Source organism: Hipposideros armiger, unplaced genomic scaffold (assembly GCF_001890085.2).
Source record: "Hipposideros armiger isolate ML-2016 unplaced genomic scaffold, ASM189008v1 scaffold_567, whole genome shotgun sequence".
In the NCBI taxonomy this organism is placed as follows: Eukaryota; Metazoa; Chordata; class Mammalia; order Chiroptera; family Hipposideridae; genus Hipposideros; species Hipposideros armiger.
The window spans coordinates 100,673-125,618 of record NW_017731917.1 but is presented as its reverse complement, the minus strand read 5'-3'; the positions used below and the strand labels follow the sequence as shown (position 1 = coordinate 125,618).

The 24,946-nt window shown below is 44.9% G+C and overlaps 1 protein-coding gene across 3 annotated transcripts in view; it reads right to left on the bottom strand.

Moving 5' to 3' along the window:
• LOC109371387 (histone-lysine N-methyltransferase SMYD3) overlaps positions 1-24,946 on the bottom strand; it is a 225,595-nt gene that overhangs the window by 100,577 nt on the left and 100,072 nt on the right. For all 3 annotated transcript variants that reach the window (XM_019623857.1, XM_019623860.1, XM_019623858.1), the window contains exon 5: positions 2,783-2,870. In XM_019623857.1, coding sequence (XP_019479402.1) covers positions 2,783-2,870 — 88 coding nt within the window. The remainder of the gene's footprint in view (positions 1-2,782; positions 2,871-24,946) is intronic.

Genomic DNA, 24,946 nt, shown 5'->3' with positions numbered 1-24,946 from the left:
GTTTTTTCCTGAAAACTTCCAAATGACCATAATAGGATTAGGGGGAAAGAGAAAGACGAACAAAGTGAATTCACTTGGGAATTCATCAGCCCCTGGAGACTCAAAGGCTGTCAGATCATGGGGCATTTTCTTACCTAATCATAATACTCTCCTGCTGAAAATCACCCCACCGTCTCCTCTCACCTATAGAGTCTGTCTCCTGTGCACGGCATTTAAGGCCTTCCCCTCGCACTGAACGACGGGTAATTTCTTAGCAGCACGCTGTCTCGTGTTACGTGCGTCTCAACTGGTTCCTCCCTCTGATGGCCTCCCTCGCCTTCTTCCCTGGGTTTGTCTGGTGACTTCCTATGAATCCTCCCACAACTCAGTTGTCACCTCTGTGACACCTTCTTGAACCTCCCAGAGCTGACTGTTGTGCCGTCAATGCCCCTCAGATATACACAGGCAGGTCTGGGAGGTCTTGCGGGTTTGGTTCCAGATTACCGCAATAAAGCGCGTCATCCTCTTTTTGCTGGTAAAGGGTCCTGCCTTCAATTTGTAAAAAAAAAAAACAAGGCAACAGCTGTGAAGTGCAACAAAGGGAAGTGCAATCAAACAAGCTATGCCTTCATTTTAACAAAATACATATTAATTTATGTATGAATTTATGACATGTGAGGGCAGGGTTATGTCTTCCTAATTCTGCCTGGACCCAAGGTGGGTTTATAACTGGCAAGGCACATGACAGCGCCCGTTTTCAGGAAAACCTTGTCCAATGGAGACTGAATGCAGCCGGGTCCTCCATGGGCCCTAATTCCACTGCTGGGACAACCCCAAACAAGTCTACTAGTCTATAGGGTAAGAGTTCTTTTGACCCTAGAATGGCTCCTTGCTCCCACATTTGACTATTTTCCTGATACCCTCCATCCTGTTTATAGATAAGGTGTCACATTCCATTCTGATCCTGGCTCCACTTCTCAAAACTTATTTCAGTTTTTCTATATACTTCTTAATATGTCCTACCTCAAACTGAATAGAAAATTCCAGATATGATCGGGCTAATCTATCACCTTTCTCATTTTCTATTCTCTATTTCTATTAATGTTGCCCAAGATCACAGTGGTCTTTGGGAGGGGAGGGGGCGGTTATATCATACTCTTAAATTTTGTTTTTGGGTTGTCGGAGAAGTCATGACGTATTTTGTCTGTTTTTCGTTGCAAAAACGCGTCATGACTTTTCTGACAACCCAATCAATTTTGCTGTTTACTAAAACCCTAAAATTCTTTCACGTGTTCTGCTGCTAATCTTTATGCATATTTATACACTTAAACTTTTGAACCCAAATAGAACATTTTCTATACACTCTTGTTGAATTTCATCTTTTTAGACTCAGGAAACTTTCAAGCCTTCAGGGATCTTTTGAACTCTTGATCCTATCACGCAACCTCTGCCTTCTCCCCCTCTATATGCTGTCGGGAATTTGATGAGCTCTGTATCTTCACTTACGGTACAGAATCAAAGGTAACAGAGGAAGGAGATAGGAGCAGAGCACTCAGCATGGCAGTCATTCAATTAGCATCATTTTTTCAATGTAGTTAGTCAACCATTTAGTAAGACATCTGGGCATGCTAGTAGCATCTAGCATAAATTTCTTGACGACTTTTTGTCAAATCTCTTTCTGAAATCTACAAAGCCAGAGCTCCACAGCGTCACTTGCTCTTAGTGACCCCAACCTGGTGGTCACAGCTTCCTTTTCCATTCCTTTAGCAACCCATTCTAGATTCTTTGCCAAAACCACTAAAAACAAAACAAACAAACAAACAAACAAAACCTCCCTGGGCTATACATATCAGAAATTATTTCACCTTTAAAAATAGGAACGTTTGTCTAATTGCCTCTCCTATCCTTGGCGATTCTTTAAGGAATATTGTAGAGTAGAAACCTCATTTGCAGATTTTTCTCCATGCCTGGGGTATCATTTACGCAAGGCCTCTGAATGACCTTTCACAGTCTTTTTTATCAGTTTTCGTCTCCTTCTTCCTACCTGTGGTTTCCCTCTGTCACACTTTTGCTCATGTAAGCAACTCTACTGGATGTGACCACCCTACTAGCCTCTGCCTGCGCAAATCCTGTCCCTGACTGGGGATCCCTCTCACACACACAACATCAGCTGGGACTTCCCAGGTGACTTCCATCACAGGGATCTCTCCTAATGCTGAACTTTGACCCACTCATGGTTCTTACTAGTATTTTCCATCCATGGCTAGGAATCTGCGTATGCAGGGGGCTGACCTCTGCTATATGTGGATTTCTGAGTGTGCAGCAGACCTGTGCCTCTAAGACCCATGTTGTTCAAAGGTCAACTGTATTTATGCCAAGGACATTTTCTGTGCCTCCACTCCCATGGCCATTGCAGTCATGGCTGGTTTAATATGATGTTTCTAGATCTGAGTCAATGACATTAAATTGCAGGGATTCTAAGCTATTCTTTCCTAGAGCTATAGGTTTTGGGAAAAAGGGAACCCAGAAATGTGTTACCTTTTACACATAAAGAGACTACTACTCATTGTCCTCCTACTGCTACTGGGCCATGCACTGGATTATCACCCAAAGGTGGCAAGGTATTCACGGTGACCTCGCCTTGGTCTTCCCTCGCCAGTACCCACGTTGATGGCTGGGGTCAGGAATGCAGCCTGTGACTATGAACCTCACCAGGGAGGTCAGACCTTGGCCTTGGCTTCATTAACACCAGGCTCCGACCAGTGTCCCAAGAGTACAACTGAATCCACAGGTGAAAGGATACTCCAATGTGCCTTCAGTTCTTCAATTTTTTTCAAGGATTCTTGAACTTCCTTCCATACTTGCTCATCACCGGTTAGCATATCAGCATCCTGAACAGGCCAAATTAAAAGAACAGAAAAGAAGACAAATTACTGAATTAAAAAATGGGCGCAAGATCTGAGTAGACATTTCTTCAAAGAAGATATACAAATGTCCAATAAGCACATGGAATATTCCCAGCATCATTAGCCATTAGGGAAATGCAAATCAAACCCACAATGAGATATCACTTCACACCCACTAGGATGGCTAGCATCAAAAAGATAGGAATAACAAGTGCTGGTGAGGATGTGGAAAAACTGGAAATCTCATATGCTACTGATAAGAATGTAAAATGGTGCAGCCGCTTTGAAAAACAGTCTGGCAGTTTCTTAAATAAACATAGATTTACCACATCATTGAACAATTCTGCTCCTTAGATATATAACCAAGAGAAATGAAAATGTATGTTCACACACAAGCTTGTGCATAAATGTTCATAGCAGCTTTATTTATAATAGCACAAAGTGGACACAGCCCAAATGTCCATCAACTGATGAATGAGTAAAAAGCGGCATATCCCTACAATAAAGTAGTAGTTGGCAACAAAAAGAAATGAAGTGCTGATGCCTGTTAAAAACATGGCTGAACCTTGAAAACATCCCACTGATGTGAAATGTTCACAACAGGCAAATCCACGGAGACAAAAAGTAGATTAGTAATTGGCTAAGGATGGGGGCATGGGGCGGTTGGAGAGAATTAGGGAGTGACTGCTAATGAGCATGTGGTTTCTTTTTGGGGTGCTGAAAATGTTCTAGAATTGATTGTGGTGATGGTTCCCCAACTCCGTGACTACCCTAAAAACTATGAAATTGTACAGTTTAACTGACTGAATTGTATGGTATGTGAATTATATTTTAATAAAGCTGATATGTAAATATAGATATATATCTCTATATCTAGAAGACAGGAAGGGGAAGAGGGTCAAGAGTAAGAATCATTTGTTAGCGGACCTACAGATAACACTTTAATCAATATGGAGTTATCAGTGCAGAATGAGGCCAAGAAAAAGGAAGATGGGTACACAGAGTTATACCCATACATGGGAACCAACTTTGATTCCTGCAAAAACTAAAAGTCAAATCAATCCATACAAATTCCCAACAATTTACAAAGCAATTCAAAACAAAATGACAAGTTACCATTTAATTAAATATCTGTCTGCCTGTTTAGTAAGCAGGTCTTCTATTTTTCCAATATGCCCACACTTCAAGAGTCAATAGCCATGTGTGGCTATGGCTACCATACTGGACAGCATTAGATGCAGTTCTGTAATCACAGAAAGTTCTACTAGACAGCTGCATAAAGTGGCTAATCAAAGCGTAAGAAACTCATCAGACACTCGGAAAACCAGATGCTCAATATCCATGAGCTTCTCAATGGGGGTCAGAAAGGAGAAACACCCTAGGAAGTTATATCAAATCACGGCCAATGCGGGGGTGATGGGTGCTGGGTCATGGTAAAGGTGAGGAGGGCCGGGTTTTTCCAACTATATACAACTCCCTGGAGATTCTTACATGTCTGCAAGAAGAGGTTTATAGAACGACCCTGTGAGAGCCACTGCCAGAGTAAGCCTATGTTACTCGTGGGGCAATACATATTACTCAGGTGTGTCAGGGCAGAAAAGAATATGGGGGTCATGGAGAAGCACAAAAAAGAGAGCACAAGGGCTGGCAGAGTGGCTCAGTTGGTTAGGAGTGCGAGCTCTGAGCAACAGGGTTGTCGGTTCGATTCCCACATGGACCAGTGAGCTGTGACCAAGCTGAGCTGCTGCTGAGCTGCCAACAGGTGGCAGGATGGCTCAGCTGGTGAGAGCACGTGCTCCTAACAACAAGGTTGCCAGTTCGACTCCCACATGGGATGGTGGGTTGTGTCCACCCGCAACTAAAATTGAACACGGCACCTTGAGCTGAGCGGCCACGAGCTGCTGACCGACGGGTGGCCGGATGGTGACTGGACTTGGAGCTGAGCTAGCTGCACCCTCCACAACTAAGACTGAAGGACAACAACTTGGCTGTTCCCCTTCCTCAATTCCTCAACACTGTTCCCCTTCCCCAACTCCCCAATAAAAACCTTTAAAAGAGAAAAAAAGAAAAAAAAAGACCCCCAAAACAGGGTGACTCAGAGGGTATGTGTATGAGGAAATGTGTGTGCTGGTGTGAGTGTGTCTGTGCAACAGGGCTTTTTGGGTCTCTATGTACATGTGTTGTGCATATGTGTAACATAATACAGTGGTTTTTAAAAAGACACCATAAGTGCACCCTACTTCTCTTAGGAAATTTGAAATGAGCACCTAGTTTTCAGTACTTGCGAGAGGAAAACAAAAAATCATGTGCTCTTAACAGGTGAACATCAATCTCCCTCCAGATGCCTGCTCTCAGTCCACATCATGTCTGTTACCCTCAGTTCCATCTCCTTACTCCAAAGCCTTTAGCGGCTTCCCAGCGTCTCCCAGATGAAGTCCACACCTCAAATCTTGACAAACATGGCCATTCATGATTACATTTTTCCTGTTCTATAGTTCTCTACTGGCTGCTGAAGCCTTAGGCTCTGGGCAAGTGTCTCACATCTTGTTAGACTCTGTGGTAGGCAGAAAAATGGACCCCCTTCTCCCCCCTCCACCCCAAGGATGTCCGCATCCTGATCCTCCGACTCCTAGAACCTGTGAATATGTTCGGTTACGTGGCAAAGGGGAATTAAGTCGCAAGTGGGATTAAGGGGGTTGTCCTGGACTACCCAGGTGGCCCCAGTGGAATCACGAGGGTCCTTAAAGGTGGAGTAGGGAAGGAGAAGAAGTCAGAGTGATGAGATACAAGAAGGACATAACCTGCCATTGTTGGCTTTGAAGAGGGAAGAAGGGACCCGTGGACCAAGGAATACAGGAGCTCCAGCATCTGGAAAGGGCAAGGAAACGGATTCTGCCTGGAAACCCCAGAGAGGAACACGGCCCTGCCAAGACCTGGATTTTAGCCTAGTGAGGCCTGTGTCAGATTCCTTGTCTACAGAACTGTATGATAATAAATTTGTGTTGTTTGAGGCCACCAAGTTTGTGATAATTTGTTACAGCAGCCCCAGGAATCTAATAACACTGCCTAACACACCTTCGGTTCTTTTGGCCATTGGAACTTGACACACGCCCCTTCCTGTGCCTAAAATTAATTAATCTGACCACTCATCTATTCCATTAACACTCACTGAGTGCCCACTGGGAGCTGTCCTAGGCACTGAGAATAGAGCAGAAAGAAACCTGACAACCAGTGTTTACACTGAAGTGGCCAGAGAGATATGGGATGACAGAAAACACACACAGGTGTAAAATATATAACTGTCAGAGGGAAAAACAAACAGATAAGAGGGATAGGGAGCACCGGCCTTGGGGAGTTCAATTTTAAACAGGTAATCGGGGAAGGCCTCGCTAAGAAGGTGATCTAGGCGTAAAGGTCTGAAGCAGGTGCAGGAGGTGAGTTCTAGGGAGAGGGGACAGCAAGTGTCACACTGCTGAGGCGGGAACATGCCTGAATGTTCCAGAACTAATAGCAAGGTGGCCAGTGTGGATAGAGTTCCTGAGTTGTAGTTGGCGGGCATGTCACATCTTCCCCATCTTAGAACTAAATATCCTCTTGTTCTGTGACCTTGCCTCTCCCACACCCCGAGCCCAGAGCCTGGCATGAAACAAATGCTCAGTTAAACACCCCCAGGATGGATTGGAACAAGATAACTAACATTTATTTGGTAACGTTCTAGATGTCTCCAGTATGTATTTCAATTATTGTGCACAATATCCTTGTTGCATCTATACCTACAATTCACAAACGAGGCACAAGATAGGCCTACAGCGTTAAGTAACTGCTGCGAATGACCTGTTCCAGCCTGTCAGAGGTAAGGTTCAGATCAAGTCAGTCTGGCTCCAGAGCCCATATCTTTCCACTGTCTTTATGTTTAATTTGAATTTGCTTTTCTCCTAGACTTGCTTAGAGGTGAAACTCATGTCTGTGAGACAGTAAATTCAAAATACCTTCAACCCACAGCTCCTACCGTCTTCTTAGCACCAGCACTTGGAAAAGGGCAGTAAAATCCTCCAGCGTGGAACCCACAGCGGATCTTATACTCTTCCATCGAGCAGGGTGAGACCATAGCCCCAGACAGAACAATTTCATGTGGGAATTATAGTCACAACGAAATCCCCACCATCATCTGATTAGCTGTTCTCCAGATTGAGCCAAAGACTTTACTTATCAGAAGAGCAAGCAAGCTTTGAAACTCCTTCCAAACATTCAGAAACAATAGCTCTTGAGAGCACTTTATGTTGGAGCCTGACAAAGCCACATTTCCTAACAGCTAACTATCAACTCCCTGGAGCGTTCTACTGTGGTGGAAGTTTCCTCTCGCAGGCTCCCAATTCATCTCACTCCCACCCCCATGTCCCTACCTCCCTGTTCCACTCTGTGGCTTCTCTTATAGGGGTCCCTACAATGGGGTCTGTCTCCCTTCTCCCCACACCAGGTAGGAGGGGACCACTGAAGTGATTCAGGTGCGTGTGTGTGTGTGTGTGTGTGTGTGTGTGTGTACCTGGAAGAAGAAAGCTAACATTTTATATGCACATACACATATATACATACATTTTATACATATATATGTATATGTATATATATATATATATATATAGGATATTGTACATAAACAGAAACTACTTAGGGAAACGTAATTTAAATCTACTTTTTCAGTTTGCAAATGTAAGAGTAAATTAGTTTGTTCTTTTGCGTAGTTCCTGAGGCATGAAATTCATATATTTATGTCCTTATTTCATTATTTCTTATCCAAACATATCATTTAAGACAAAGTTACTTAGGGAAAAAATTTCCTTTTTGAAGTTCAGCTTTACTATGTAAAAGGGGCTTAAGTAGGTGAGTCCTAAAATCTATTCTCAGTAGGTGAAAAACATTCATTATATATATACACACATACACACACACACACACACACACACACACACCAGGGGTGCCAAAAAAATGTACACAAGTGGACACTTTGGTCAACGTTGCTCAAGCAGTAGTTCGCCGTCATCAGAAGTGTCTGGACGCTGACGGTAACCAGTTAGAATACCTCTTATCATCGCCGAAGTCAAACGTGACTTGTATCCATCTTTTGTTATCGGTATTTATTGAGTATTACAATTTTAATAGTTTTCCTTTCTTAAAATGTGTATACATTCTTTTGGCACCCTCCGTATTTTAAAAATCAAGTGCACTATTGCTGAGTGTTCTACAAGGGGTAAAAGGAATTCAGACTATAAGCAGAGGGGTACCTGAGAAAGCTCACTCTGTTGGGGAGTGAGGCAGAGAACGAAGAACACGTTGGTGCCCGTACCAGCAGCGCCTCTGGCCTGACTGGCTGTATGTTCTCAGCCTCCTCGCCTGTGAAATGAGATGTGGGCCTGGAGGACCATGGACATTCCTCGCACTTGACCTCTCCAGAGGCTAAAGGAGGGCCCGTTTAGCTCTGACTCTGGCAACCACTTTTGTGCACAGCTCCAGAAAAGTCCTTAAAAAGTTCATCTTCATTTGAAACAGTAAAAACATCGAACTAATGAAGTTAAGGAAGAACTGTGCCAGGTGTTCTGGGGATTTGATAAGAATGAGTCTCCTGAATTGCTCCTCTCTCCTCTCCACCCCCACCAGTGGCCAGGGGCAAACGCATTGTTCTCAACAGCGGTTTCCCTCTCATTCACCCCCATCCTTTCCTCTCACAGCCCAGCCTGAACCTGACCCATCCTGGCTCATTCTTGCTGCCGCTGCACCTACTCTTCCAACTGGAATCCTTCCCCCTTGGATTCTGCCAGGACTTGAATTGCACGTTAGGTCAACATCATCCATTCATTTCCTTGGCTTTCTTCCTATTTGTTTCTTTCGGACCCAGCCTCGACTGTACTCTACCAGGAAATCCTCTCTAGTTCTGCCCTCTGAGTTAGCCTGACCCTCCTCGGCCACCAAAGCCACTCCACCTACCTCTGTCTTAGCATCAAGCTGACATCAATGAGCTATTTTACTGTCTCCCCAACTAGCCTCAGAACTCCTTGAGGGACCATGACCTGATCAGTGCCAGCATGGTAAGCTAGTCAGTAAATGTTTGGTGACAGAGCAAATGAATAAAGAGAGAGGGGTGATCTTCTACAACCCATGGGTAACAGTATTAGAAGAACAAAATATCTTAATTTCACAAGAAGAAGGTCAACCAAAGAAATAGGAGATTGCTCTTTTCACACCATAATTCTACCTTGACTTGTTTCTAATATCACTACATCATGATTATGTTGGAAAGGATATGTGCTTGCTGTGATGTCAGTAGGCCCAATGCCCAGATATTGGTCTAGAACGTACATGTGATCTCCCTCAGCACAAGGAGACCCACCCTAGCTCAGGACCCGTGTTCTCTGGCAGCAGCATCCAGCGGTCTGGGAGTGGGCTCTGTTCACTCTCCTGGCTTCTACCTCCAGCATCCCCCAGAGCCTCCTGCTGCTCACTTGCCCCACAGTTCCCTGCCCCCCATCTAAGCCGGGATGAATCAGTGAGGCCCTCTGAGTTCCTTCATACATAGCTGATCAATCAATACTCTAGCATCATTCCCGTAACTGTAAAAAAATAGGTACCAGATGATATGAGCTAATCTCACCCCTACATAAAAGGGTGCCACTCAACATAATTACATTCAATTGGCCCCAAATGCTTCCTTTGGGTTTCAGAGTAGGAGGCATACCTGACAGGGGCCAGTGGTTACAGGGAATTCAAAACCCAAGTTTCTTCAATTGGGTCAAGTTGGAATCTAGCAAGAACGGCTGAGCATGTCCTCGGGAGAGTGACCATTGGCTCCACCAGGTTCGGCTATCAGATGCAGCCGTCCAGATGTACTTGGCATCTGGAGCACTTAAACAGATGTGTTCACTTGGCTTACAAGTGTTTGATGTTGAAACTCTTACGCAGGGCTAATTTCAGATGGTTCACATTAAAAGGCAAAGGAGAATTGCAATCTGCTTTCCAGTACTTCCTGTTATCTAATCCTCATGCAAACTCAAATTAGATTGGGTTGCAGGGAGATGAGGATGGGACGGGAAATAAAATTACAGAACACTTAGAAACTTTTCCAGTAATTCAATAATTCCAGTGTTTTAAAAGAAGGGGAGGTTTTGTTTTGTTTTCTGTTTTGTTGTGTTCTGTAAAGCAGAATGAGGTTCAAATACAGTGTGGGCACTTTAGGAGGGAGACTGGGACATTCTGAAATTCAAAATCGTGAAGGAAACAAAGTTTAATTTGCCGTGCCTTTGAATGAGCTACTCTGGTTCCTGGATAACAGACTGGGGCTACTAGATTAATATACAACATCATTCAAAATCTTTATGATTCACAGGAAACATCTCTTCTGGAACCAATTTCCACTTCCTTTGGCAAAAACAACTGAAAGCGGTTCAGATATAACTTGAGGGGAAAAGAGGCTCTTTCATAAAGTGGAAAAATAGTGGTTAAAAATAGTGCGTTCACTATTATCGTATCAACCATGAACCAGTTGATGGGCCCTTATGGACTGGGGAGAGGAGGAAAAAGGAGGGATGGTCTCAGCTTGAATCACACTCAACTTGTAGTATGTTCTAATTAGTAATTAACAAGCAACCGTGCACCATAATTAGAACTTAGTGAAAGGGCCACTGGATGTAGAGTCAGAAAACGTGGATTTCAACCCCTGCTCCATAGCTGCGTGACCCTCCCAAGATATTTAACCTCCCTCAAGCTAAGTGTCTTCAGTGATGCTAGTTCTCTCAGTAGGTGCACCTCCTAACCCTTCCCTTCGCACCTTCTAGAAGCACTGATGTCGTGAATGGCACGGTGGCCTGAGTTTTCAGTGCCCAACCTAGGAAACAGGGAGCCACCACGAGCCTGACTACAGTCTGCTTTGTTTGGTCAAAGGGAGAAAAATAGTGTTATCCTGATGGAGAAGGGAGCAAATCACAAGCAAATCAAGAGCTGACTATGCCAAGCCCCCCGTCTCTGCCTAGAAGGCTGTTCCTCCACTTTGTCATCCAGACAAACTCCTCTCCACCCACTAAGAACCAGACCAAACGCCCAACTCCCGCAGGCATGGCCCTTTGTGCACGGTCCAGTGGATTCCCTGGTGAGGGCAGCAATGGGCATAATAGTGATACGGGCAAAAAGGGTGTCATCTGGGTGCTGTTCCCAGTCCATAGATGAAAACCATAACCTTTGTGAGGTAATTTACTTAATCTACTCCACAAAATGGAGCGCTCTCAGTGCCCACACGTGACGGGCACAAGGAGGATGCAGCAGGGTTCCAAACTCTGTGTCCTCTCAGGAACCGGAAGTGGCCGCCTCCTCCCCTCCCCCACCCTGAGCTGGCTGACCCCAGAATACATGTCCACTTCTGAGGTTGGCAAGCCTTCTCCAGCCAGTCAGCTATGTCACCGCCGCCTTGAATCCAGCTGAGGAGCAGCTGGGCAACCGACAGCACCAAGCCCAGTCCAAGGAAACGCCAGCATTGCATGAAAGCCGCATGAAGCCCTCAGAGCCTCTAGCGGCACTGCCCCACTGAACTTCCACTTAGCCCGATGTTCCCGCTGCAGCTGTCAGCATTCGCCAAGGCCCATGGAGCTGCGTTTCTCAGGCAGAAACAGGACTCTGCTGCAACCACAAATTTCCATGAGGCCACACACTGCAACCAAGTGCAAGTTCAAGGGTGAATGTCCACGCACACAGCACTGCCAGGAGGAAGGGAGATGGCCTCTTCACAGCTTCCAGGACACTGACAACAGTCTCAGGTGTGTGACGTCAGAACATCGAGAACCACAAAGGCCTCTTCCAGCTGCAGCCTCAACACCGTCCCTTCCTCTTCCTGGGTATTCCTGTCCCAGTGACTAAAACTCCCTCTTGGAGAAATGAGCTCATTTGCTATGCAAAATCAGGTCAATGTAGAGGAAATAAAAAATGGCTGGCAGCCGCACACTTGGGGCAGTTGAGAGCCTACCGTGCCCATGGTGCAGGCTGAAAATCTGCCTTGAGTGCAGGATTTTGTGGGAACCTAGCACGACTGGCTGATATAGAAAGGAAACTGCACATTACATGAAGGCATTTAAGAAGACACTTCCTTGAACCCTCCTCCCATACTGGAAAGATCTGTTCCTGAGAATCCATAATGGGGAGTATATGAAGCAGAAGGCTACTGGCTCGGCTTGGAAAACCACCTTCAAGCAAATTCCTTTCACATTTGTACACAGACTATCAAATGGATGGCTTGCGTGGCTGTAAACTCATATTCCCAACTCCTCGCAGAGTCCTGCCAATCCCGAAGTGTAAACACCTCAAGGTGGGAGGTTTGGAGTTGGGCAAAATGCAAAGATTTCACAGGAGAAATTTTTCTAATGGCAACAGTCATTAAGATAAAGCATCCCCCCAAAATTTCCGGGTAGGTTTTGTTTGCACGGAGACCCAAACCACAGCCCTTCTGTCCAATTTGCCACACCTCCACGTCTCATATTTCCTTCTTTAGGACAGCTGCTTTCACTCTCCTCTGCAGACAGGGAGGAAAATGCTTGAAACGGCAGCAGACCAGATCGAGTTGGGTATAAGCAGACAATGTTCTGACAGTGAAGGTAGTAGGATAACCTAGATGTGGTTTCTCCAGAGACACTGAAATATGGGGCGAACAACAGCACGGTGTGGGTTTCCATGTTCCTGGCACATGGGAGGTGCGTGGCAGGCAGCACCGCGGATGTGGAAACAGGCTGGAGCCCCAGGCCCAGCTCTGCCACTGGCCAGCTGCGAGGCCTGGGGGCCTCCTGTGCCTCCTGGCTCAGCTTTCTCAGGTGGGAACTTGATTAAGGTTACAACGGAGATGGAAGCTAATCATTCCCACCCATTAGTCACCTATGTATATGGTGTCTGCTGCGCATGACGAGAGGCCTGAAATTCCGATAGGAGAGACTTTGACATTGGTGGTTGTGCAACAAATTGCAAATACTTTCATTCCACTTCAAGCCAAGTTTTCTCACATATAAAATACACCAGTCAGAGTCTGCAGAGGATGGAACAAAGGCTACATTCAACCCAGCACTGTGCTCTGCCAACCCCAAAATTTGACGATGATTATTTAATTCACACATTCCTCTAACATTCGTATGTATAATGATTATGGTGGGCGACCTTCCAAACTCAGCGAACGGACGTGCTATTTGCTTATCTGCTGAAGCAAGCACATCACATTCTTTAATCTGTGGCCCCAAACCAGGGGAATAGTTCAGCTGGGTTCCACCCTAACCATTTCAGACCATGTGTCCCAGGACAGAAGTGTAGATGTGCTTTTTGAGGAGGTAATCATAAGCATAACCCAAAGAAGTTATTTAATGTGACGTCAGAATCTGTCCCTTAACATTAGTTAATGCAATTTCTGATAGCTTCCGCCACCTTTACAGAGCTGGCTTGCACAAATGCACCAGTTCTTACTGACACCTTGCAAAGCAGCACCGAGATCCTCTGACCACATGCCAGTAGGCAAAGTAGTTCAAAAGGAGTACATCCCAGTTTGAGAAGAATGATCTTTAATAGCTCCGTCAGATTTTCAAAAAGAGAACGCCCAGGGTTGCATTTGTCTCCAATTATTCTAAAACAGTTCTGTAGTCTGTGAATCGGTCCATGCAGACAGAGCTCCATTCTGGGGGGTGGGTCATTCCAGGGAGGAATCACTCATGGGCTGAGAGCCTGGCAGGGAGACCACTCCTGCTAAGGTCTGGGAGCGGGGATGGGGGAGGAGGTGACCCAGTTCTATGGTTCGGCTCTTTTTTTGCCCCACCGCGTGCCCAGGACTTGCTCTTCCCGGCAATTCTGCACCCGTGGAGGTGAAGTGCTGGCTGAACGCATAGCAAGCTTTCCCCCTGGTGCCCCACCAACAGAAAGCACACGTCTGCATTTTATATTATTCCAGGAAACTCCAGTCTGGCCCTCGGCCAGGGGACCTCTTTCTAATGTCAGAGATAAAAGCACTGGCCGTGCTTGGCACCCTGCCCCCACCTCCATTCTCCTGTAACCATCTCATAAACCAAGTATGCATTACCGTTAACAGAGCCTTCCAGACAAAGGTCTGATGGCGCTTCATAAACATTACCAGATGAGGATCAGAGGTGTCCCCACGTCACAGGAAGAGAAGGAGGAACAAGGAGGTGCAAGCGATTTCACAGAGGGCACGCTGGAAATCGTGGGGAGAACTGGAAACACAGGCTCGAGTATACACACAGAATACTCCTGCGCGTGGAGAGCTGCTCACTGCGCCGCCTCAGTCGTGGGCATCTTTCGTTAGGACCTGGCATGGAGGTGACATCAAGTCCTAAGTCTGCCCCAAACAGCATACGTATCGATATAATCTGTGTATTGATGTCTGACGAGGTCGTTATGAAATTTTGGATGTCCAAATAGCACTTAGGGTGCACAAGATGGCAGAATTCTCTCTTCTCATACTTCTTGCCCCAGGAAATGCTATGATGCCAGCCACAGGATCTAGGACATCAGTACCTCTTGATCAGTTTTTATTTTCTTTGAGTCACATTCAGTGGCTCCAAAGTGTATAGCTGCGGCTGAGGTCCTTCAATGTTTCTGTTTTACTATCTAACTTTCTAGGTTACTTGGAAGGAAGATCCCAATGTTAGTTAATGTCCATTATCAATTGGAATACACAAGGATTTCTTTTCTGGAGGTAAACAAATAAGAAAATCCCTCTTCGTCTGTGCAGGAGTGGACAGGACTTCGGGTTGTTTAACTTCAGAGGAAACCTGTTTTTGAGCCCAACGGGAGCAGAACTATTACGGATATGCCTATGTTTTATGTATCAGAGGCATTAATTCACTCCAGGAGGCTACAGAGCACTGACTTCCTCTCAGACCTGACCAAAAACACAACACACAGATACGTCCACACCCACACCCCCTACACCCACACCCATGCCAGGAATGTGCTTTTTAAGGGATACTGGGGTCTCTGACTGTCCTTCCAACTCAGACCTGTTCCCCCAGGACTGGTTCTCCTCTGTGCTGGCAGGGTCTGAGGCCGTGGGTATGTACTTAGAATTATCTGGAGCACTCTTAAAAACACAGAGGCCCAGGTCCCATGTAGGCGAATGATAGCAGGATCTCTCACAGGTGGGCAGGTACCTGTATTTTTGGTAAGCACTCAGGTTATTCTAATGCACCACCAAGGACCAAGGACCACCAGCAGGGTCTTTGCTGCCTTTGTCGTCGCTTCTAATCTCGGTGATCACACTGTCACTTCTCGTGCCAGCACCGTTAAGATTTGCTGCAAGTGCTTAGTGGTCCAGGCTTTTCTTCCTTGTCTACTCAACCTACAAATGCATCCCCCATGTTCTCTGCTGTTTTACTTATAATAGACACAAAAAGTGACCAAGTCCACGGCACTGTAAGGAACTGCCCTTCAGACTGTCTTTAGATCAATACTTGCCAACATTTCCCTAATGTACACTAGGGCTAAGCATCGGAACTGCAAAGATACAGGTAAGACGTGGCCTTAGCCTTGCGGGGCTTACAGCATAATGGTTGAAAGAACCACATAAACATATCATTTCTCAATATTATGTGTGATAAGAGGGAGATGAGTCCTGGGGCGCTGGGGGCACAGAGGCAGGGCCTTTGGCCCAACCAGGGTGGAGGGACTGGGTTCTGGGGGAGATGATGCCTGAGCTTGAAGGCTATGGAAGTCTTAGCCAAGAGCAGATAAGCAGGAGGGAGCACAGAGTCTGGGGGAGGCCGAGCCGTTCAGCAGCACGCATTTTCCTCGGTCACGCATGCATGGCAGGGTGTCCACCTCATTTTCCTCATTGGACAGGTGAGGCTGAGTTTCAGAGAGCTGGGTGAGCTGTAGGTATAACGCCAACACCATTTATCAAGGGTTTATTGTACTAATGACTTTAAGTGGTTTATTTCATTTAATCATTTCAACAAAGGATAAGGTAAAAACCACTTCAGTCCCTAATTTAAGGATGACAAGACTGCAGCTGAGGATGGTAAAGTAACATCCTCAAGTTCAAGTGGCTGGAAAGGGGATGAATGTGAGTTCCCAGTTGTAGAATTTGAAAATCTGAGTGCTCTTTGCCACACCATGCTGCCTCACATATTCAAGCATTTGAGGACTGGTAAGTGGCATAAAAAACCTATTTACTCTTTGTCGCTTTGTGAGACAGAGCTTCAGCTCTGGTGTACATTAAAAGAGACAGTTTTTAGTTCATGAGATTGATTACCTTCACAATCATGGCTGCCCACGAGTGGAATGGTCTACTCCATCCAAGGAGGTGTGCTGAGACCTCCACTGAAAATGTTCCCGTGGAGTCGGGACACCCACCCAGCAGGAACGCTGTGGAGGAGGTTGCCCCGGCCATGGGTCTCAAGGGTCTCTCTCAATCCTGGGCTCTGGCCCCTATGAAAGGACTCGCTTACACTTCATTAACAAAAAATACACAGCTACCCAACAAGGTAATCTGCATACTATTTATGCTCCTGATCAGATTGGAAAACTCACGTATGTAGGTACACACCAGCCCACGTTAGTGAAGTGTGGGTATGTGTGTTTTCTTGGAAGAGAAAAGAGCACCAGGGGCATGAACTTCACCTGGGAGGGGCTCTTCCAAGATGATCGGTGGGACCCTATTTCCACTGAGTGGTTTACATGTGGGTTTGTAAGTCTGGGTGTGGGGAGCTGGGTCATGTTCAAAGCTAAAGGTTGTTGGAAAAAGGAAGGGCAAGGTTAATCCTTCCTGATAGCCCACTGTTTAGACCAGGGGTCGGCAAACTTTTGAGATGGAAGAGCCGCCAGGGGTCAGCAAACTGCAGCTCGCGAGCCACATGCGGCTCCTTGGGTACGTACATGTGGCTCTGAAGTAAAACTGAAAATGAAAATAAAACTATCATGGTTTCGTTTATAAAATTTTTAAAGGATATTATTCACATAATGGTGATTTCATTTGTTTTATAGGTCTCGCAAAACTTCGAGGGAGGGACAGGATTGGCTCTCCCAGGGGTCGGCAAACTTTTGAGGCGGAACGTACCCAAAGAGCTGCAGGTGGCTCGCGAGCCGCAGTTTGCTGACCCCTGGTTTAGACAATTATGGAATTGTTTTATGAGGAAAAGTTATTTCGAAGCTTCAAGTAACACAGTTACTTGGCAGATCCTGTAGAAGTTAACTCACTGCTAGACAAATAAGAGCATTTATTGATTTACTCATTCTGCAACATAAATTCGTTAAGTGTAATAATGATATAAGTGCTTTGTTGGGCACTGAAGACAACAGAAAGCAGGACTGATAAGGTCATTCTTATCTTTTCATAAGTAAGTAAATAGGCGAATACAAACAATAACAGGGAATAATTGCTTGTGCTATAATGGAGCCAAGGAGGGAGCCGAAAGTAACGAGGAGAGAGGCACTGATTTCATAGGGCAGTCAAAGGGTGTCTGGGGAGGTGACTGAAGCCGAGAGCTGAAGGATGATAGAGGGTCGGGCCAGCACAGAGCTACAGGCGGACGGTTTCAGGTGGACGGAAGCCAAGGCCCAGAGCAGGAAAGAGCCTGGCGTGTTCCAGCCGAGAGGCTGAGCTGAGCCTGGAAAGATGACAGGAGCCAAGCCACGCAGGGGCTGTTGGCCTGTTCGTGAGGCTGGATCTCCCCTTCGCTGGGAAGGTGCTGAAGGGGTCCCTTCTGAAAACAGCCTTCCGGCTTCTGTGTAAAAACTCAGCTCCAGAGTAGAAACTGCCAGACCCCTGAGGACACTCTCACAGCAGTCCAGGCAAGAGAGAACGGTGCTGAAGAAATACCTTATAGAGTTATGGTTTTACCGGAAGGAAAGGAAAACGCTGACAGCAGTCTGGTGTCAGCCATGAGATCTTGACTTACACTCACTCTGGCGAGCTGGTTGGCAAACGTTGGTGTATTAACCTGGCCCCTGCCGCCCGAATAGCTGCTCTAAACCTTCACCAGATTTTCAACAGCAAAAATCCCTGCGCATCTTATGTATTCTCAGCTCTCTTCATCATCAAACCTTTCTCTCCTCTGAAAGGGAGCCCATTCATACCTTGCAGTGACTACAATACGTCTAAAAGGAATTTATAATTTTGGGTGATGGTTCTAAATGTATTTTCAGCCAGAGAGGTAGAAGAGGATGAAAAAGGGAACGAAGTTTGAGAAACATGCATGAGGCCTCCCAGTCACCGATTTAATGACTTAAAATAAATAAATAACTGCATGCGAGTCCTGTCGGGCCCTGGTTCTTCCTTAAGTCACACATCTGTTTGGCGATAGAATGAGGAAGTTAATTGCTTTTCTATGACATGTATGTATTGTGCAAGACACTGCATTGCACCAGTTAATAATGATCTACCTTCTGTTGACACAGAATGTTTAAATTAATAAAAATCTAAATGTTACACCTCATAGCAAAGCATACTTCATTGAAAGGCTGGATGGCAGCAGTAGTAATTTTCCTGGGTAAAAATGATCGAGATGAGCTTCTGGTAGCATGAAAAGCTCAATCAATAAAGGGACAACTGTTTTCAAGAGGACATACTTCATAGAAAGGGCAGGCTTTTCTGCCCTTCTAATTGCGAATCTAATTGCGAATATAGCAGCACCCTGATTGCTAGAAGAAAGACACTGAGGCTTATATCCATTAATTGCCCATAACTGACAATATTAGTGATTTTACATTTAAACCTGTCTGTTCAATGTTTATGGTCTGAAACGACAAATGCAAAAAGGTATGTATAAACAATCCCGTGACGCTCCGTTAATCACATTAAAAATCCTTTTGCTCGTCACTGAGTGTACCCTTGGTAACTAGATACTAAACCAATAGCATCATGGAAATAGTTTATCTTTTCCAAACCAAATAGTGGTATTAGATTACCTTAGAAAAGTCCAGGTAACATCTACAGTAGGGTCCTAGCACTAAGATTGAGGGGTGTATTAAATAAACTTGACAGGAGTGTCTTGTTCAAGCCTTGAAACCACCCAAGAAAGGGTGAAATCCAAGACATCCTGTAATAATTTTGCTGTTTTCCACTTATTTGGGGGTGAAGAACCAAACGGTCTGCCATGCTTCTTTCATTTTTACGCCCCCCCCAACCCTCACTTCTGTCTTTGCCATTCTATCTTGCTTAAAAAAACAGAACAGAAGGCAAAACAACAATACACTGAAGTCAAGAAGGAAACTTTATTTCCTGTATAATAATATGTTCCTTTTGGGGGGCGTTCATGCCAAAGGACCAGGGGGAAAGCATTACTTCTTTCTGACCATTCACCATCTCTGTACCTCCCTGTCCCTCATGTTTAAAGCAGCCACTTGTAGATAAAGGCTGTGGAGACCAACAGAATATCATGCCAAGTAGATGGGCCCAATATAGTAAGATTTTAAGCACAAACCTAGTAAGCTAAACTCTTTCCTCACATTGGCCTGTATTGGGCTTGCGTCTCAGGGAGCTTCCATTAACAGGGTCTTCTTTCAGTCCTACGTGTATGTAGCAGGTACTCAGCAAATGCTTGCTGATCCTCTGTCAGGAATGAACAGAATAAAGTCAAAATGGCCCAAACCCAGGGTGGGTGATTAAAAAAATAATCTAACCTCATAGGGTAAAATTGTATTTTAATGGTAGAATGTGTGATTTTCTTTTAATCCCAAAATAGCTAACTTAATCCAGGGATTTACCCGAGTTGAAGGATTCCAGAACCTAAGGACAAAGGAAGAGGATGCGTTTTGGGAAATCAGACAGATGGGAAAGCCTCTCACAGAGGAAACGCCACCAAGTCCTTGCAAGAAAAAGTTCTGAAGGTCAGTACATCTAATCTAGATACCTGCAGCTGAAGTCTCTTTACCCAAGTTTAGAGAACACTGAAAGGTGCAGGTTGCCCCCTGGATTACAGCACCCCTCTTTTCACGCAGGCTGATGCCCCTATTCCCTTCATCTTTCCTTATGAGTCTTATTTTTCTCTGGTGCTTTTCTGAGCACATCAGAAGTTCCCCTTGACCCTTTTTAAGTTATGGGGCTGCCGGACATAGGGAACTGCACTGTCAGAAAAAAAAACTCATGAAGAACACAGCTCTGGGTTTGTGCTGAGTTTAAAGGCAACAATGTGAAACTAAGGAGATGTGTAGTCACGATTTTTAGAGTTATTTTAATTGACCTGATTCATAACAGGAAGCGGTTGTGAAAAGTAGATATTCATTGACATAGTATCAGGCCTGGCTTACCCGCCTCATCTTCTGAGGCTGACTGTTATCTCCACCGAGGAGCTCCCCCATGTTGAATGCTGCCTAATTGTTTAGAAATAATTAACATGTTTTTATTCCAGTTGTAGAAAACGTAATTTATTAATTGGCTGTTACTTTATGTGTTCCATTTTAAGAGACACAATAAATAAAGAAATTAGCATAAGAAGGTATTGAAAATATGCCAAGATTGACTAAATTCTGAAACTAGCAAGATGATTCTAAATTAAGGATAAGTAAATTTATTGCATAGAGGGGGGGTTAATGACAAATGTGGAGACAGCTGTTTTTATGGGTTTTCCACTGCGGCTTTCAAATTTTAACTTTATAGACAGGAACGCATTATCAATGCTTTAATAATCCCAGGATTCAATTTACATATCAAAACAAGAGACAGAAAAAGCCCCCATCTCTCTTTACTTTTTAGAGTTCCCAGCATCTGAAAACGACTTCGCAATAAAGGTTGAAAGGAAAGAAAACAGAAAATGTGCTGATGTCTGCAACGGAAGCAATACCTTATCCTATAATAATTACTCAGAAGTAGAGTCAGCTCAGAGAACCAGCACACCCTCTCCTCAGCAATTAATACTCAGTATGGATGGTAAACATTCTAATCTTTAATTGAAGCGCCCAGAAGCAGTCTGTAAGCAGATGAGTATTTGAAAGGAGCCATTTGCCATATCCCCAGGTATTCATTGGGCCCAGTAACATCGCATTCTTTGTGGGGCAGGGAGGAAGGCTGCCATCACAGACATGCGAAAGCAGCTCCCACAAAGCCCTTCTTCGGGGTGTGATGGTGTGACAGCCATGCCAGTTTCCCTTCCTTGTGAAATAGTTTCTGACTTTTGTTTCCACATAGGCCATTTTATTCTTCTGGCTGCTGTGGGTCAAAAGGCAACCCCCACCTTCTTCCATGGCTTCCCGTCCCTCCATCACGAAAATCCAAAGCTCTCTGCCTGGCATACCTCACCCCTCGCCCCCATCCCTAATCCTACCAGCCTTTATGTTCCGGGAACTCTGAACCATGTGCAGTTAGTTCCCTGATACACTCTACTCCCCAACCCTCTGGGCTATTTCACAGGGTGTGTTCCCCCACTCCGAAACACAACCCCTGAACCTATCTCGCCGAGAATCCCTGTCCATACTCGTATGTAGTGTTTACATCTCAGGCCTAAGGTCTCCTCCGTGAGCTCTAATCTGACTGACTCGGGAGACAATTTTCTTCCTCTGCTCCCACTGCATTTCAAACAAGTTTCTGCAGCGATAATTGTCACACTGTGTATCTAGCATCTAAGCCACGGGCAGAAGGATTCCCATACTTGAAATGCTCACCTCCCTAAATACATGAGGAAGGAAGGAAGAAAGAAGATGAAAAAGGAGGGAGGGAAGGGAACTCAAGCAGGTCTGCTGACAACTGGAGGTGAATGGGAATTGTGGATGAGTAATAAGCCAAAAAGGGAGACTTCGGTCCACTTATGTCCTGGGCGCTAGCAGGAGCCTGATGTCCTGAGGGGTAACGCTCAGGCCAGAAACCAAAAAGACTTGCTCCATCACAGTCCTTGTTGGGCGTGTGAGTCAGGGCTCTTTGACACCCCACAGTAGCTTACAGTTTAGCTTCTTCTTGCTAGATCGACCAAGTCTCACCCTCCTAGGTGGAAGCATTAGTGAAGGTCAGTCCAGGGTCTTGGACAAACATTATAATTGAAATGTGCTAAATTACCCAGTGGTAAAACCAATCTAAACTATGTACACATTCTCTGGTTTTATTTCTATAGTCCTATTACCCAAAAGGCTATAGAAACTGGATAAAGGTAATATATTAAGCACTTTAAAATGAGGAATAAACAAATAGATGCATTTTTCTTCAGGAAAAACAGTCCAAGGGGAGTGTCCAGACCTATTTACTCTTTTACCTTTACTCTCGGCCTGCACACACAGGTTCTGTACCCATAGTGCCTCATCAAAAGAGCATTGCCCCGGAATTAAGATACCTGGATTTTCTGGGCCTGACACGCCAATGTCACCAGATTAGTGAGTGGTACAAGTCATTTCTCCTCTCTGTAAAATGAAGGTATTGAACCAGAGGCCTAATGTTTCTTCCAGCTATTCAAATTTAATTGGCTCCTATAATTCCGTCCAATGCCAAGGTTAAATCATAAGGTCCAGGCCTTTTAGTACATGGCATCCTTAATAAGGGTTGGACCTGTCTACCCTGGTTCCTAGATTATATCTACCACAGGCCCTTGGTAGCTGCCATATTTTTGTACACATTCTTTGGTCCACTGGGCCTTAAATAATGGGGTTCGCTTTAAAAAAAAACCAAAAAAACCCCCAAATTTAACTGGCTCCTTCTGACATACCACATGGCCTCTTCCCATGTTCCAACAGTGAGGTGTTAGTGGAAGTTTGAGGGGCAGAGAGCTGTAGGAATCCAAAGTTTGTGAAATCAAGCTATGTCATATTTTAAGGGTTTGGGACAGGTATTGTGGCCCAAAAGTGGCAGCCTTCAAGTTCACTGTTGAGCCCAGCAAATAGATAAGGGGGAAATGCGTTTTGCAAGTAAAATTAACAAAAGTTATTTATGAATGGCACCATCTGTCCTTCATTTCCACACAGAGTGAGATAATTAAGGGGATTAGAGTACCCCATCTTCCCACTCCTGACTTCCGGACATCCTTCCTTTCGTCACTGAAGGGCTAGTAGCTACAGGCTTTCGGCAGAGCTCTCCTCTGCCCACTCTCACTGCAGGGTGAGCTGGTCTCCATCCAGCTTGGGGCCTTGACGCTGTTGTGACCACGAAAGAAGCATTTGTTAGGCTTAGAGCTGAAGGAGGACAGGTGGTCCTCCCCGCCCTGTAATGAACAGGGGGTAAATGGCAAGGGACGCCTTGGTGTTTCATTGTTTGTGTTTTGTTGTGAGCAAAAGATTCCAAGTGTGGCCTTGCTCAGAAAAGGAAAACAGTTCCTAAGTAGCAAACCCTAAAAGAGGCATCATCTCATTTGGGAGAGAACTTGAGGAAAGAGAGGGTCCAGGATGACACCTCCTTTGTCCGGGGACCTGGGGGAAGGAGAGAAAGGACCTGGCATGTCTGTGCAGAGCCGCTCATGCTCTTTGCTGTCTTCTTACTGAGCCTGAAAGCCCCTCCCTAGTATACCTTCCCACCCCTACACACAGCTCTCCACATACCCCTCCGCATGAGCAATGTCAGGACTATGGGAGTGAACAGGGCCGCATGAGTAGTGATGAAGGGCAGTGATAGAACCCCCAAATCTGGACAAAGGTTAGCTCTCTTCTCAGGAGGGAGGGTCCAGCCTAGGGAAAGGGGGCGCCCAAGGAGAACACAAGAGTGAAAAGCACCAGCCACTCCAACACAGTGACTACTGGAACCCCATAGTGGGCTCTAAGAACAAAACAGGGGAGGGAAGCACAGATGGCTAGAAGTTGGAGCAGGAGAACTTAAAAAGCTACGAAGAAGATTATGTGAGCAATTCTGGGACCCTGGTCAGCAAGTGATGGGAACCAAGGAGGTTATAATTCCTGGAACGTTCCATATAGATCATTTCCTCAGGTCATTCAAAAACAATAATGGCTACCATTACTGAGTGTCTACCATCTCCCAAGCTATACTTACATCATCTAATTGAATCTCAAAACAGCAGTGCCAGCTATAGATTATTCTCATTTTACAGAAGAGAAAGCTACGATGGGGGGAACTTGCAGATGTGAAATGGTTAGTAAGCAGCAGAACCCAGGACTACCTGAGGCCAAAGAATGTGTTCTCTCCACTGTATCAGCTGCCCAGTTACCCACCACTTGGATTGGATCTCTCTGGCTGGTGTCACCAATTTTACAAGCAGATGCTCCAGGACTAGAACCCATCTTCTCTAATTCTGTACTCTTTCTAGAATATCCTACTGCCTTCAATTCGATACGGTTTCAACAAGTGGTACTAGAATAATGGGACACCCACATGCAAAAAAATGAACCTTGTACCATACACAAAAATGAACTCAAAATGGATCAAAGACCTAAATGTAAAAACCTAACACTATAAAACTTCTAACAGAAAACAGAAGAAACATCTTTATTCTCTTGGATTCGGCAAAGATTTCTTAGATAGGGCATCAAAAGACTGCTCCATAAAAGAAAAATATTAAAAAGTGTACTACATTAAAATTTAAAACTTCTGCTCTTCAAAAGACTCTGTCAAGAGAATGAAAAGACAAGCTGCAGACCAAGAAAAAAAATATTTATGAAACACATATCTGATAAAAGACTTGTACGTATATAGAATAAAGAACTCTCAGAACTCAATATGAACAAAATAGCTAATTTTTAAAACAGGCAAAATATTTGAATAAATATATCATGAAATAAGATACAGATGGCAAATAAGCGCATGAAAAAAAATATCATTAGCCATTAAGGGAATGCAAATTAAAACAGCAATGTGATATCCCTATGCATCTACTGGAATGATTAAAAGTGAAAACAAAAGCAAAACTGACAAAATCAAGTGGTGACAAGGATGTGGGTAGCTGGAACTCTCCACTGCTGATGGAGACAGAAAGTGGCACAGCCACCTGGGAAACAGTCTGGCTTATACAGTTTAACATACATTTACCATACAGCCCAGCAATCCCACTCCTAGGTGTTTACCCAAATGCAATGAAAATCTATATTCACACAAACACCTCTATGTGAGTGTTTACAGTGGCTTTATTGATAACCATCCCAAACTGGAAAAGAACCCAGATGTCCTTCAGTTGATGAAT